Source organism: Trichomycterus rosablanca, chromosome 3, assembly GCF_030014385.1.
Source record: "Trichomycterus rosablanca isolate fTriRos1 chromosome 3, fTriRos1.hap1, whole genome shotgun sequence".
Lineage (NCBI taxonomy): Eukaryota > Metazoa > Chordata > Actinopteri > Siluriformes > Trichomycteridae > Trichomycterus > Trichomycterus rosablanca.
In genome coordinates, this window is record NC_085990.1 from 8167783 (window position 1) to 8185224 (window position 17442).

Here is a 17442-nt window from a genome sequence, read left to right on the forward strand (position 1 = left end):
CTATGCACGCAAGCTCTGTGACGCGTTTCCGTTTAGCGTTAGTCGGGCAGTCTAGCTTCCGGTTTGTTATAAACACCGGCAAATTTCTAATCACAACGTGTCGTATAGCGGCGAATATACGAGTTTGAGTTCTAAAATTAGTAAGAAGGTTTTGTGTTTTCAAAAACAAGATCGGGGTGGATCGGTACATTCTCAGGGTTCATGTTGAACGCTGCATCCGACGGGTTAAAAAGAATAAGTTGTTTGACACAGTGATCGCTATCAGAGCATAAATCAGCTGTTTACTGTATCGTGAGATTGGACCACTTGTCAAGGGATGGAGCTAAACATTCGTTTTTGACTGTAATTTTTTAAAGAACGTGCACATTTAAATATTGTAAATATATATATTATAGTTTATACTCTGTTTTTAAACAAAAGCATAAAAAGCCAACAAAAGCCTCTTCATTATGTAAACATACCTCTTATGTCTACACTCTTTGATTATTTTATTAGTTCTACAATTACAAACTGTAGTTAATTTGTTTCTTTCTATACTGTTAGCCTCCTTTCTGTTCTTGATGACCAGGACCCCCACAGAGCAGGTATTATTTAGGTGGTGGATGATTCTCAGCACTGCAGTGACAATGACATGCTGGTGGTGTGTTAGTGTGTGTTGTGCTGGTATGAGTGGATCAGACACAGCAGTGCTGCTGGAGTTTTTAAACACCGTGTCCACTCACTGTCCACTCTATTAAACACTCCTACCTTGTTGGTCCACCTTGTAGGCATAAAGTCAGAGACGATCACTCATCTATTGCTGCTGTTTCAATTGGTCATCTTCTAGACCATCAGTGGTCACAGGACGCTGCCCATGAGGCACTGTTGGCTGGATGTTATTGGTTGGTGGACGATTCTCAGTCCAGCAGTGACAGTGAGGTGTTTAAAAACTGCAGCAGCGCTGCTGTGTCTGATCCACTCATACCAGCACAACACACACTAACACACCAGCACCATGTCCGTGTCACTGCAGTGCTGAGAATCATCCACCACCTAAATAATACCTGCTCTGTGGGGGTCCTGGGAGAGTCATTGAAGAACAGCATGAAAGGGGGCTAACAAAGCATGTAGAGAAACAGATGGACTACAGTCAGTAATTGTAGAACTACAAAGTGCTTCTATATTGAGTGTGTAAAACAGTTTTTGCTGTTTCTTACGTTTTGTGAATCTGGCAGTTGTTTAACATTCATTTCACAATGAATAGACCACTTGAATGGCGTTAAAAAGACTTGAAATAAAATCTTTTTACATTTAACTTCAAATGGACGTTTTTTTTTTTCTCTTTTGTAACATGATACAAGGTTTTGAACTGAACAGCATATACAGTGCCTTGCAAAAGTATTCAGCCCCCTTGAACTTTTCAACCTTTTGCCACATTTCAGGCTTCAAACATAACGATATGAAATTGTAATTTTTTGTGAAGAATCAACAACAAGTGGGACACAATCGTGAAGTGGAACGAAATTTATTGGATATTTTAAACTTTTTTTAGAAATAAAAAACTGAAAAGTGGGGCGTGCAATATTATTCAGCCCCCTTGCGTTAATACTTTGTAGCGCCACCTTTTGCTGCGATTACAGCTGCAAGTCGCTTGGGGTATGTCTCTATCAGTTTTGCACATCGAGAGACAGAAATTTTTGCCCATTCTTCCTTGCAAAACAGCTCGAGCTCAGTGAGGTTGGATGGAGAGCGTTTGTGAACAGCAGTTTTCAGCTCTTTCCACAGATTCTCGATGGGATTCAGGTCTGGACTTTGACATTCTAACACCTGGATACGTTTATTTGTGAACCATTCCATTGTAGATTTTGCTTTATGTTTTGGTTCATTGTCTTGTTGGAAGATAAATCTCCGTCCCAGTCTCAGGTCTTTTGCAGACTGCAACAGGTTTTCTTCCAGAATGGTCCTGTATTTGGCTCCATCCATCTTCCCATCAATTTTAACCATCTTCCCTGTCCCTGCTGAAGAAAAGCAGGCCCAAACCATGATGCTGCCACCACCATGTTTGACAGTGGGGATGGTGTGTTCAGGGTGATGAGCTGTGTTGCTTTTACGCCAAACATAACGTTTTGCATTGTGGCCAAAAAGTTCGATTTTGGTTTCATCTGACCAGAGCACCTTCTTCCACATGTTTGGTGTGTCTCCCAGGTGACTTTTTATAGATATCTTTGAGAAATGGCTTTCTTCTTGCCACTCTTCCATAAAGGCCAGATTTGTGCAGTGTACGACTGATTGTGTCCTATGGACAGAGTCTCCCACCTCAGCTGTAGATCTCTGCAGTTCATTCAGAGTGATCATGGGCCTCTTGGCTGCATCCCTGATCAGTCTTCTCCTTGTTTGAGCTGAAAGTTTAGGGGGACGGCCGGGTCTTGGTAGATTTGCAGTGGTCTGATACTCCTTCCATTTCAATATGATCGCTTGCACAGTGCTCCTTGAGATGTTTAAAGCTTGGGAAATCTTTTTGTATCCAAATCCGGCTTTAAACTTCTCCACAACAGTATCTCGGACCTGCCTGGTGTGTTCCTTGGTCTTCATGATGCTCTCTGCGCTTTAAACAGAACTCGGAGACTGTCACAGAGCAGGTGCATTTATACGGAGACTTGATTACACACAGGTGGATTCTATTTATCACCATCAGTCATTTAGGTCAACATTGGATCATTCAGAGATCCTCACTGAACTTCTGGAGTGAGTTTGCTGCACTGAAAGTAAAGGGGCTGAATAATATTGCACGCCCCACTTTTTAGTTTTTTATTTCTAAAAAAAGTTTAAAATATCCAATAAATTTCGTTCCACTTCACGATTGTGTCCCACTTGTTGTTGATTCTTCACAAAAAATTACAATTTCATATCGTTATGTTTGAAGCCTGAAATGTGGCAAAAGGTTGAAAAGTTCAAGGGGGCTGAATACTTTTGCAAGGCACTGTATATTTGATACCCCATTGCTGCCAGCTTGACACTGATAAATTCTGTAATGACTTTAATTCTTGATAACCTGCTGTAATAAACATAAGAATAAAAAAATCAAAGTTCCTCCTCGCATTTACAACAAATATGTTTTTGGAGAAAGACATGTTAATACTGTAACATCAAATTAATCAATTGACAGGAAATTTATTATGGTCTGACATATAACATTTGATAATGAATAAAAGATAACTCATTCATATATTGGTGAACAAAACTTTTTACACTTAATCAAAAGATTGAGGGTAAATTGCTAATATATCCAGTCAGATATGTTTAGTTTGTTTTATGTTGTATTAGGATTTTAACATCATGTTTTACACTTTGGTTACATTCATGACAGAAATGGTAGTTACTCATTACACAAAATTCATCAGTTCAAGTTTTAATATCAAACAATTTTGTATCTCCAATTCACCTCACTTGCACGTCTATGGACTGTGGGAGGAAACCCACGCAGATACAGGGAGAACATGCAAACCTCACACAGAAAGAACCCGGACCACTCCACCTGGGAATTGAACACACATACATATATATATTTATTGTTGTTTGAACATCATTAATACATGGGATTTGACACTATCTTAAAGCTTGCCTAACCTGGCACTGTGCAAGCAGAATATGCATAAAAATGAAATTGTAATGGTATGCTTCAAAGCTAACTAAAACATGAATCTTAATACTGGTCTGTCAAGCTAGATGTAGTGTTTGTCTAGTCTAGCAAAACAACCACTAACCAGTTTACAACTACCCTACTTGCATGGTTCTAAGGAAATGTTTGCTAACGTACTTACCTTCATATTTGTCAATGTCGCTGGAGTTGTACATTTAAAATCCTTTTTCCCGCTTGTTAGAAGAAGCAGTACAAACCATGCGTCGGTCGGTCTAAATCGTTCACTGTCAGACGAGGTTAATCTTGAAGACAACAAGTGTAAAAGAAAGCCATGCCTAACGTTATCTGCTTGTTGACGACCGGCAAATGAATACCGGAAGTTGATCTGCCAGTATACGAGAACCCGGAAGACAGTCGTGCATAGAGCCTATAGGCATTATAAACAGAATAATGAAACAATATATTTTTCTTTGATTGATTGATTGATTGGTTGATTGATTGAGTGAGTAATTGATCGTGATTCCCCTCCAGCCACCTTTTTCCATAACAGGTAAGGAATGTCAGTGGGCGGGCGTTGTCACGTTTCCTATTGGTTCATCCCTCTGTCCATTAAAGCCCTCTGTCCCGCCCCCAGTTGGAGTTAACTTCCGGAGCTCTGCGGCTGTCTGACAGTCAGTCAGTGAGCGGAGTGAAACATTACGAGGTAAATTCATAGATTTATTATTATGAATATTATTTTATAAATGTATACTTTGTACTGTGGGCGTGTTTGTGTGTTAAAGCTAATAAAAGTAAAGAGAACAATAGGAGTATAATGCAGTTGAGAGTGTGTTGTTGTTGGCCTGATTAGTACTGAAGCTAACAGGCTAACTGAAACTTAGAAACCTGATCTGATTCACTTCTGTTGTCGAACTTTAAATATATATATAATTAATGAAACTTTAGATGTGTAAGTCTGAATTTATATTGTGTGTTTAATGATAATGTGGGTCTGTTGAGACTGTGGCTGACTGAGCCTGTACTGTCAGTCCATGTGAAGTCGATATAATTAATGTAAATATTAAAATTTGAAATATTTTATATATATATATATATATATATATATATATATATATATATATATCTCGATTTTATCTGTTTATCTGATATTATTGTGGTTGTTGTTGTTCAAATTAGCTGTTGTTTAAATTGTCTGTTATAAAACATAAGTAAAGCCATCTCTGGTGATATAAACCAGTTTTAATAATAATAATAATAATAAAACATTTGTATTGCATTCGGTTCAAAGTGCAGAATTGAACTGAATTTGAAAGATGGAATTTCCAGATCTGTAAAGAATCTTTCCATTTAAAGTAATATTTCTATTTAGAACATCAACGTAAACATGGAATTTGTCCAGTGGTGTACACACCTTTTCAAGAGACAATAATATTAATCAGTTTATTAATGTAGATAATGCCTTTTAGAGACTACAAGCAATAAACATTTTCAAAATACAACACAACTGAATAATTCTAAATATAAACAGTGTCTACACAATTAAAACAGCTAATATAAATAAGAATAGAATAAGATATTAGAAGATATACTTTATTTGTCATATAGACATATACAGTTGTACAGTACAATGAAATTCTTCACATTCTTCAAATTTCTTCACATATCCCAGCTTGTTTGGAAGCTGGGGTCGGAGCGCAGGGTCAGCCATCGTACGGCGCCCCTGGAGCAGATAGGGTTAAGGGCCTTGAAGAAGGACCCAACAGTGGCTGCATAGCAGAGCCTGGATTTGAACCGCCAATCTTCTAGGCTACCACTGTCCCATAAAAGAACAAATAAAAGAATTCTCTTTTATATAAAGATAATAGAATAAGAATCAGAGGGATGAAGTACAAGGATGAGAGAATGAAGTGCTGTTATGAACCAAGTTTACTCCACCAGTCTGTCTGTATGTTTTTGTTCTTTTATGGTTATCTCTTCTCCTCGATGGAGTTTTCTTATCAACCTTCATGAAGAAACTTGACTTTAGGGCCAATGTCTAATCTATCAAAGTTCAAAAAGGGTACAGCGTTGTATAATATCAAATTCCCATTTCATCAGCATAATTATCTAATCCTTTATCACAGTTTTATACCATCAGTGTTTTATTACCGTGCACACACATACCGTTCTCAGACTGCGTGGATTAGGTGTGGGGGGTTCCCAATGTTCAAGCTGTGTTGTGGATTTTCATTTGCGTAATGCAAAGTTGGAACACTTTGCTCAGAACAGAGAAGAACAAAATAATGAACTGATTTGTCTGGTTTGGTCTAAAAAAAGTGGAAGGTGATATTTTCAGGTAGCTTTGCATCAGTATTTGCATCTGTGTGACTAGCTGCTTGCACAATATATAAATTTCTACCTTACATTTTTAATCAAAGGCTCACACTTTGTGTAAAATAATAATAATCAGATTATTAGATTGCAGAAGTAGAATGTGCTCAAGCTGCCACAGGTTTTATGTACACACTGTGTAAAAGAATAAAACACAAAGACAACCTTTAAATTGATTCGGAGCATGATGTATCACCTTTCACTTCCACTTTCAGACTCACATTCTGCACAGAAAGGTTTCATTGTAATAGGTACTCGGCTAGAAGAAAAAAGGAAAAATACATTAAACAGTTAATACAATTGTTTGGTTGTTAAAAACAAGCATACATTTCTCCTCATTGGAATATAAATAGCTGAAATCTGTATGCGGATGCACTCAAGTGAAGTTACTTAATCAGTTCACTGCCAGATTAAGTGCATTTAAACCACTAATCATGATCAATATTGCCATTATCTGATAATCCTGTGCATTCTCATTCGACTTTATCCAATCAGGATCTTTGAAAGACAGCTGTTCTTATCCATCCCACTGAATGAGACAGACTGTGAAGCTATCTCTGGTTGCATAAACCAGTTTTAATAATAACAATAATAGTAATAAGTCATTTGTATTGCATTCGGTTCAAAGTGCAGTATTGATCTGGTCAGTATTAGAATGTCAACAGAAACATGGAAATTGTCCACTGCAGAAAAATGGCACCTAATTTAGTAGCATTCCTCGGAGAGAGGAATGGTATTTTAAAGCTTAGGTCTGCATTGTTGATTATTCTCGCTGTACACTGTTCTGAGTGTTTGGCTTTGTTTTGGTAGCATTTATAGGTATTTTAAGCTAAAGTGGTAAGAATGCACCCTTTGTGGGCATTTCGAGAAAGTCATGCTTCCAAACCGTGATCTCCACCCAGTATTACAATGCCATGTGGAACAACGCACACTTCTGCAGAAAAATCCCCCGAGTGCAGGGACCTTAAACTGATCTGGAAATCTGCCAGGGATTAGTTTAGTCTACACATCTAACGAACGGATGCAGGGAAACCAAACAAAGCCAAAATAGAGCCTTCAAACAAGTCTGCTTTGTCCTAAACACATATATTATTATTTTTTAATTATTATTAATATTAGAGAATGTAAGTACTTGTACTGCATTCATACCTGTAATGATCTTCTACAAGTTATGCACCTCAGATCATATGTCTGAAAGCATCTAGATGTTCTACGAACAGGCCAATCAAAAATAGAAACATTTCGGACAACCATTACATGTCTCATTAAATGTGACAAAAAGCAATTCAAGCATTATACTGCAGGAACATTATAACAACAGTGGTGGTGGGTGTGTGATGTGGAGATGCAGGGCAGGCTAAATTCCACTCTTTTTCCAAAAGTTGTCAAAGAAAAGGCGAGATCATCTGTCTGAAGCTGAAACATAATTGGGTTCCACAAAGCAGGTTTATCTGAAAAAATCGAATTAAAGTTTTGGTTCTGAATGGAACCCCGTAGAGATGCTGTGATCTGGGAAACTGAAAACAGCAGTTTATGTGTGATAAGCAGCAGTATATCTGATAAAAAAGATTGGAGCTCAAATTCCTCCACGCTGATGTAAAAGATTTATCATTCAAGTCTAAAGGTTCTGTCATTGGGTTCTTAGAGTGATATGGTTGTTGGATAACTTCATTTCTTGAATAAGTGACTGGGTCATGTACAGATTTCCACAATCGATGATTTTTTAGATTAGACTGACTCAGTCGTGTGTGTTGCTGTGTCTTCTCATTCTTCACCACAATCACATACTTCTGCTTACACTCATCTAGAACAATGAACTTTGTATGTGGACTGCAACTTCAACACACAAACACACACACACTGTCTGCAGAGACAGGGTGTTTGGTGCTGCATTGCTGATTCAGCGTTTTTTACCGATGTCATAATGTTTCACAATAAGTGTTTCACAAATTCACTAACAGGTCAAAGGTCGACTGATTCGATCTATTGATCTGTGGTGGTTCAGTACAGCAGACTATAGGCAGGTGATAAAAACAGGAGTAGTAATAAATTCCAGTATATATTCCTTTCACGTGGGTAGTGTTCCATGCATAGACCCACTGCCATCCTGACCAGAAGACACAGTTTACTGTAAACTCGCACAGTGTTCTGGTTAAAGGCACGTGAAAATACTGGGGTCTGCCAGTGGAGACAGGATCACATACAGGGTAGGGAGCAAATAACGATTGCACAAACACACTGTAAAGTAGAAGCACAGTGGGACATGGCATTAGGGCTGGCTTGGGCACAAACACTCTGTTGTATTGTCTGTGGTGAGGGTACAAGCACATAATGGTTCATTAGCTGGATGGTTCATTAGCATGGGCATTAGGGCTGGATGGGGCACATAATGGTTCATGCTAGAACATGGTTTTATGGGGTGTCCACGTAGTTTTGGAATGTGTCTGTGGGAATTTATGCATATTCGTAAAAAAAAAAAAAAACTCTCAAGCACTGATGTTGGAATCACAACTGACATCCCAATTCATTCAGAAGATGTTAACTGGAGTTGAGGTCAGGCCTTTGTGCAGGCCACTGGAGTTCCTCTATACCAAACAGGTCAAACCAAGCCATGTCTTTATGGAGGACAGGAGCACACCTGAAGTCAGTAATTAGGAGGTGGTGTCCACATATCTTTGTGTTTATTTTTACAGTATGAAGGGTAGGGCAGAAATGTGGATTATATTTCTTTGTTTTTTTTAACGATTGTTTGTCTGTGTGCATCTGCAGGTGCTGCCAGATGTTTAAGCTGTGACATTAAATTCTTCCTCGATCTGCACTACTTATCCACTGTGATTTATGCTTAAATGGATGATGGCTGTTGGACTTTGTGGCAGCTTTCCTGTATGATCGACAGCAAGATGTGATACAGAAACAGAATTTCATCATACAGACTGTTTTATCTTCGCCCTGCACTGCTCATCAAACACTTTAATTCATCTTAATTATTTAGTAAGATTAAAAGATCAATCAGACCTCCATGTTCCTCCTGTTTGCACACCATCAGACCTCAGCTTTCTTTTTCTACAACACTAAGAAGTTTTAGTTTCTTGAAACTTCATGAAAAACAAGATTTATTATTTATAAGTTTCAACACTTGATTTTTCATCCTTCTGCTCCGAGCCTTGTGCAACACGAAACCTGGAACAACTGACTCTGGTCAGGAATAATTCTACCTGCTGACTTTTAATCATTCCAAGTTCAATTCAGAGTCGGTAGTCGACTCAAAAGCCCAAAACCCATCCACTGACCTCTCCGTCCACCTTTCCGTCCAAACAGCGGCCTGGAAACAAAGAAAGAGCTTCTGGAAAGTTTCTTACACTGTCTGCATGCTCCAGGATCCAGACAGCTGTTAAACCTGACACACCTCCAACTGACAGAGCTTCAGAATTTAAATTTGTATTTCCGTCTGATTGAAACTCACTCAGTTTAAGTTTACCGTCCTTACAAATGCTAATGAGCACTTAAACCAGCACTGATCAAGAGAACCAATTGTCCCAGGTTTGAGTCCTGCTTATCTACATCTTCTGCCGTTCGTTCTGGATTAAGCTCGTGTTCAGTGCACGCTGATTCTAAGAAATACTGAAAATCTAGATCTTAAAGGCAGAGGTTGAGCTTCTGAAACTTAAAAAAGAATCTGGAGTCATTCTCCTGAGACTGAACTATAGAACCATGTTAGATTTACAGAATGAGCTTCTGAAACGTTTCTATGTGATTCGTTCTTGATTTAAAAATCTAGAAACACATTTTCTCTTACACTGTTGTTGCTGTTTACTACTGCTCCTGAGGAAAACTCTAATGATGGCAGCTTCTGAGAAGGAATATGGCTTTTATGAGCCATCCGTGAGATCTAGGACTCAGTTCTGAAAATATGTAGGAAATGTACATATTAAATCCAGCTGTATCTGGTTTTCCGACTGCACATTGGAAAACATAGAGCTCTAAAGCGAATACACATTCATGGACAGTTTTTAAATCTTTATATTTTTAAAATTGTACTAAACAAGGACTGATCAGAAAGTCAAGCCTCCTGAACCACTCTTTAGTTTCAAAATGTACATTTGTTTTTCTGTTTGAAGAATCCAGAATTTAATACTAATATAATGTGATGAAACGACGAGGTTTCAAGAATGGCCTGAGACGTGAAGTTCTACAGCTGACCCAGACAAATTTTATAATCTGCTAAGAAAGACCATTCTAGGATGCGCTCTCCGAGTCCTCGCAGTTCCTCCTCAAACTCTTTTATCACCCAGGAAGCCTTGCTGCACAGCCAGTTCACAGGCTGGAGCACTGGCGGGAGCAATGGGAACAGTGGCGGATCCGACAGTAGCCCCAGCAGCCCAGGAAGCAGCGTTTCATTAGCCTTAAGCCCTTCATCAAGCACTTACGCCCTCACTCTGACCCCCACTCACATCCACATACAGAGGATTTATCCCCGTCCTGGAAAAGACACCCGTGTCCTGCTGCCCCTCTCTGAGTTGGCGGGGTGTTACTGCCACCGTACACCTTATCCACCGGTGCTGGTGTTCTACTGGTATCCAGTGGGACGACGGAGGAAGGGTGTTGCCAAACGAAGGCAGGTGCGCGCTTACCTGGCTGAGAGTCGAGCTGAGGCAGAGAAATGGAACACAGCCGTGCAATGTCTGCTGAGAGGAATAGAGGTCGGTCCTGATACAGGTGAGTGTGTACACGTCATTATTGTCTATGTACAAAACCCAAAGCATTTTAGGGAACCTCTTGCCTCTGTTAGATCTTTATTCGGGACACATTTGAAGGAACGCATGTTGATTGATTTGTACTTTTTTTCTCCTTTGTTAGAATTTAGTAAAAGTATGATGCCTCGTCCACGTCGTCTGCTGTTCCTGGTTAATCCAATTAGTGGGCGTGGACAAGCCATGCAGTGGTGTCAAACCCACATATTTCCCATGATCAGTGAAGCCAACATCAGCTACAACCTTATACAGACAGGTAAGTGACATTCCTTCATAGCATCCAATTTCGATATATCAGCTAGTGGTGGATTCATACAGAGAGTCTTGGCAATGCTCTCTCCATATTTATCCATCGCTTGTGCCAGGACCTTCACCAGAAAGTCAAAGTTGCTGTTGAAATGACAAGAAGACAATTTTATATTCAGCCTCCATGCCTTTAGCCACTTATCGATTGTGTCTTGAGCCATATTTTGACATTTGACATCTATATTTTGACATTTTAATGACCAGGGATGTCACAGTCGCAAAATCAGAATACGATAATAATACCAATACTGACATTCCCAAAGTAACTGTGCAAGCTAAAATGTCAAAAGATCAATAACATTTTCTGGACCTGATCCACAAATCTGACAAAAACAATCTGATACAGCATTTTAGGCCAGATTTTTACAGATCCAGTATCGAATTAGGACAACCTAATGATTCATGAATGGTTGTTTAAAAGTGTAGGTTATTAACTATTTAGACACCTGACCACGAGCTTGTTGGACATCCCATTACAAAAACAAATGCTATTAAAATAGACCTGAATGTGGTCTTGTCAGCTATAACAGCATCCGAAGAGAAGGCTTCTCATGAGTATGTTTGTGGGAATTTGTGCCCATTCAATCAAAAGAGCATTTGTATGGCTGGTCAGTGATGTTGGTCAAAGAAGTCTCAGTTGATATTCCAGTCCATTCCAAAGCTGTTCAGTGAGGCTGAGCTCAGGGCTCTGTGCAGGACACTGGAGTTTCTTTAAACCGAGCTTTTCATGTCCTTAAAGACCTTGTTTTGTGCACAGGGTCACAGTCATGCTGGAACTAACTGCAAAGTTAGAAGCATAGATTTTTCTTTATATAATTGAGTTATTACACCTGTTAACAATTGTTGTGGCTGGAACATGAATTCAATAATTAGAAGGGGTGTCTCAATACTTTTGCCCTTACAGTGTTTATTCCATATTTTAATGACAATATTTATATTTTGTTTAAGTAAATCTGAGTATTAATGAATTTTTAAAGTAGGCTGAGAAGCGTACGTGCATGTTGCTGTGGTGCACACCTGACCGAATCTTGTGTTGTGTGTTAGAACGACAGAACCACGCTCGAGAGCTGATTAGTGACATTTCCCTGCACGAGTGGGACGGCATCATCATCATCTCTGGAGACGGATTACTGCACGAGGTGAGTAAAAATGCTTACCAACCTTGTAATTATTAAGACTTACTTGTACACAGGTGTGTCTCTTGTGGCAGCATTGAGGTGTGTGTGTTTATTTCTGTACAGGTGATTAATGGCCTCATGGACAGACCAGACTGGAAACAAGCAATAAAAACTCCAGTGGGAATTTTACCCTGTGGTTCCGGCAACGCGCTTGCTGGCTCTGTTAATCACTATGCAGGGTAAGTCACTCATCTCACCTGACTTAACCTGTACCTGTACAAAAGCCACACCTTACCAGTGCTAGTACTTAACCTGTACCAATGCAAAAACCACACCTACTCTGACCTTTATTCACTAAAGCTTATCTGTACTTACCTTTCACACCTTTCCTTTACTCTATGGACCATTACCTTTACCAGTACTGTCTCACCTATGCCTCACGCTATAATTGTATGTGCCCAACCTTGCTATCATTTAAACACCCTTACTTAGCCTTACTTGTACCCACCTAACCTTACCTATATAAGCTTACCTAGCCTTACCTGTAACAGAACAAATACCTCTGGCATTAGCTGTAGTGGCCATCAGACCTCACCTGTATCCATAGAAACTAACCTGGCTTCACCTGTACCAGTACTAACTCTTCTCATTTTACCTGTACCAACATACCTTACCTGCAGCTGTACTAAGTCATTTATGAGCTTACCTCTAGTATTTTTTTTTACCTTACTTATTCTCGTTTGTACTTACCTTCACCTGACCACTTACTGTTATAACTTAAAAGGGTTCACCTTTACCTGTCCATATTGACCTGACCTTTCCTGTAACAGTTCTAACTCTACTGGCCTTACCTGTCCCAAAACCTGTTACTTGGTTAAATGTTCCTGCATCAACTTACTTCACTCACCTGATCTTACATCAACTTGTACCTGTACCCACTCACCTAGCCTTGCCTGTTTTGTCTCTCTCAGATTTGACATGTGCCTTCGCGAGCCCCTCCTTCTCAACTGTTGCTTCCTGCTTTGCCGGGGTGGAGTCATACCCATGGACCTGGTGTCTGTGACGACAAGCCCCTCTCCTTCATCCAATCAGAACAGCCAGTCCTCACCTGCTAAGAGACTGTTCTCTTTCCTGTCTGTGGCCTGGGGTTTCGTTTCCGATGTGGACATTGAGAGCGAGCGTTACAGAGGGCTGGGCTCAGCTCGCTTCACGCTGGGCACACTGGTGCGCTTAGCATCTTTACGCTCTTATAAGGGTCGTCTGTCTTATTTGCCCCCCAGTGCATCAAATTTCTTTCCAGATGTACCCACACAGATCCCACATCGGCCCCTGTCACGCAGCATTACCGAAGGGCTTGAAGGTTACTGCAGAATGCCCATTCATCGGACCTGCTCAGATATGGGCCTCAGTGAACAAAGGAGTCTCCAAAATGGGGACAGAAAGCGAGAGAAGGAGGAGAGAAATAAAGAGAGGCAGAGGAGGAGAGGGAGAGCAAGAGGTGGCAGGGTGGTCAGGGCGAGCAGCCTCGCCGAGGACCGGGAGCGAGAGATGGAGGCGGAGGAGAGGATGGAGGCAACATCCGGCTCCAGTTCCGAGTCGAATAGGCTGGACGAGGAAGTTAAAGAGGAATACAGAGAAGAGGTAGATGGGGAAGAAGAGGTGGAGGAACGGATGGAGGGAACGTCCGGTTCCAGTCCGGAGTCAGACGAAAGGATAACCGGAAACGTAACGGAAGAAGACGATGATGAGACGAGCACAAGCGAGAGGTGGAACGGGACAGATGAAGCCAGAGACTCCCCAGAGGAGTACGAAATAGATGAAGGAAAAGAGGCAGACGAGTGCGAGGAAACTTCGCCGTATTCTGCATATTCAATGCCAGATCACCAAAATATGCCACGTAAAAACTCTGCCCCTTCCAGCCAGATTGCTACTGCCTTTTTCAGTCGACCAATTTCCGCGGATTCTGAACAGGAACCAGATCCAACGGAGAAAAACGAGGAGGTTCTTAACGCCACCTTTTTCAATCGCGAACCATTTTGTTTGGACCCTTCCCGGGAAAGAGCACTTACCATTTCCTCTCCTTTTCGCCGTGCACGTGTTACCTCCTACAAACCCAAAACCACTCAGAAACAGAATCAAAGCTCTTCAAAGCCACGCCCACTTTCCCTCCTGAACCAATCCCATTCCAACTCCCTCCCTCCTAAATTTTCTTCACTTTCCTTGTCTCTCTCGCCGTCACCTCCGTCCTCGCCGTCTAAACTGAGGCCCAGATCCAGCCTGCCAGGCTCCGGCTCCTCTTCTTCCTTCAGCTTTGACCTTGCCGAGCCCGCCGGACCCTTAAAGCCACGCCCTCCCGATTCATCCCCCACAGATCCGCTCCCTCAGGATGATCTCCTGCCGCCTTTGGATCAGCCGCTGCCTACGCGGGACTGGGTGACCATCGAGGGAGACTTCGTTTTAGTGCTCGCTATCTACCAGTCACATTTAGGTGCGGATCTGTTAGCAGCACCACAAGCGCGATTCGATGACGGGCTCATCCATCTGACATTTGTAAGGGCAGGCATCTCCAGGGCAACACTGCTCCGGCTCTTTCTGGCGATGGAAAGGGGAGCACATCTTTCAGTAACGTCACCGTATGTCAGCCACGTTCCAGCTCGAGCGTTTCGGCTGCAGCCACTTTCGCCGCGAGGGACGCTAACGGTGGACGGCGAGCTCGTGCCCTATGGACCCCTGCAGGCTCAGGTAATGACTTGTGTGTCCTTAAACACATCATTGATTGTAGATTCTTTTTAAATTGCGGGCCACAAGTGCCCATCAACCCTATATGGCCAAATGTATATGGACACCTGACCATTAGCCTGTTAAAAAAGAGTATTAGTCAATTGACTAGAATAAAACAGAGGTAAAACTTGAAAGTGATGATGATGATTTGCGTGTGTGTTTATGACCTTTTTTTGCAGGTCCACCCGTCCATTGCCCGTCTCATTGTGGGAGACTCAGGAGTGAAGATCACCAGATTCTGACCTGCCGAGGTTTAAAAAAATGACCAGATTGTTTGAGACTGACATAAGACGACACTTTGCTATTCTGGTTATGAAAGCAAGATCAGAGAATGGAACCAAGCAGTAGCGCTTGCTAGGATTTAGTAATGAAGAACCTACTGGAATTTTGCTGAGCGTGACTGGATCACCAGCAGATTACAGAATAAAATGACAGTGTGAGACAGTGCTAGAAAAGGGAAAATGAAGAACAGGAAGCTGTTGAAATGTAAAACACTGCAGCAAGTGTGAACACTTGATGATTTATCTTGCCTTACTACACACACAGCTGGAGGGGAATGAAGGGAAGGTCATTTCCATTTTCACAAAGTTCTTTCTCCTTCGACATTTACACTATATGGCCAAAAGTATTTGGACACCTGACCATGAGCTTATTGGACATACCATTTAAAAAACAAAAAGTGACCTCTAGGCGATCTATTTAGCTATTAACAACAGCCGGTTTACTGAGATGGCTTCTCATAAGACTTTTGGAATTTGTGCCCATTCAGTCAAAAGAGCACTTGTTTGGCTGGCACTGATGTTGATTCTCCAGTTCTTTCCAAAGCTGTTCACTGGAGTTAAGGTCAGGGCTCTGTGCAGGACACTGGAGTTTCTTTAAATCGAGCTTTTCTTTATGTCTTTATAGACTGTGCTTTGTGCACAGGGGCACAGTAATGTTGGAACAGGAAAGGGCCTTACCTAAACTGATGCTGCTTAGTTGGAAGCATATAATACTCTTATAATATATAATTATTATACCTGTTAGCAATTGTTGTGTCTGGTACACATGAATGTATTATTATGAAGGGATGTCCCGATACTTGTGTCCATATAGTGCAGAGGTCACTAACAGGTGGACCGCGGTCCGGATCCGGACCCAGAAGCTGTCCCATACGGACCCGGACCTACAGCCAAAACAGAAAGTTATTATTTGAAACCTGATGGAGCGCTTCTATTTTAACCGGCGCAGCTTTTGTAGTCTTTACGGTAGCGGTTTAGCGGATGAGAAAACGCACAGACCAATCACGTGACACCACTCAGCCAATCAAGTCTGTGCATTCCAGCCGGTAAACACTGCGACTCTACAGTGCAGACAGATGAGAGAGTTAGAGGCGAGTTATATGTGGAAAGACGGTGGAAAGAAAAAGAAAGACAGCGAACGTAGAAAAAACGAACGGAGAGATACAGACGACTGTGCAGGAGAAAGTTGAGAAAAAGACGAGTGAGACAGGAGACAAATGGCGCTCTCCAAAAAAAGAAACGTGTACAGCGAAAATACAGCATTTAATCCGTGATGGACTCAATTCTGTTCTTACTCCCCACTGGAGCACAATTTATTTTTATTTTCTCTTAATTTGATAAGAGAAAGGTTTGATAAGGTGGGGCGGCCCGGGTCCTCTCTGTGTGGAGTTTGCATGTTCTCCCCGTGTTCGCGTGGGTTTCCTTCGGTGCTCCGGTTTCCTCCCACAGTACAAAGACATGCAAGTGAGGTGAATTGGAGACACTAAATTGTCCATGACTGTATTCGATATAAACTTGTGACCTGATGAATCTTGTGTAATGAGTAACTACCGTTCCTGTCATGATGTAACCAAAGTGTAAAACACGACGTTAAAATCCTAATAAACAGACATCTGATTTGACAGTCAGTTATTGATTACATGCAGATGTTGATACAACTACTAGGCTATTTATATATATATATATATATATATATATATATAGTTAAACATTCCAGACCTTTGCTTCAAGAAATTCTCTCTAACTGGACCTCTTTACATTTTAGTTCAATACCCCTGATATAGTGTATCTTATGGGCCTTCTTGAGCTCCAGCCTATTGTCCTACACTCCCGGCCCAGTTTGATCCATGCCCTTTTACGTTGCAGACCTTGTTGGTCTTTGTAGCTTGTCCCCTGGTTCGTCCATCCCTGGTTTGACCTTGTCCTCATATTCTTTTGTTTTTCACCTCTAACCTTTCTTAATCTACGTCCTCCTTTTCTTTCCCTGTTCTTTTCGCATATCGCAACAGGAGCGGGAAGGGACCCCGTCTGACCTTCCCTCCTGAAACACAGGCAGCTGTGTATGCGTGGACGCCCAGCTGACCGACGGCAATGCTGACTTTCGAACTTGCAAGTTCCATTGCTCTGCAGTGGTTTGCTGGCGCATTAGACCGCTGTGCCACCCGAGCCTGATTTGTGTAGTGTTCCAGTCTGCCCAACTACGCCATCTGCTGTTT

At 41.4% G+C, this 17442-nt stretch overlaps 1 protein-coding gene across 1 annotated transcript; it reads left to right on the forward strand.

The window, feature by feature from the left end:
* The first annotated feature begins 10074 nt into the window (after nucleotides 1–10074).
* On the forward strand, nucleotides 10075–16848 carry sphk2 (sphingosine kinase 2). Its single transcript, XM_062992594.1, has 6 exons — nucleotides 10075–10705; nucleotides 10847–10996; nucleotides 12091–12185; nucleotides 12288–12403; nucleotides 13136–14906; nucleotides 15125–16848. Exons 1-6 carry the CDS (start codon nucleotides 10231–10233, stop codon nucleotides 15185–15187), a joined length of 2670 nt encoding a protein of 889 aa, XP_062848664.1. The 5' UTR covers nucleotides 10075–10230; the 3' UTR covers nucleotides 15188–16848.
* Nucleotides 16849–17442: the final 594 nt, after the last annotated feature.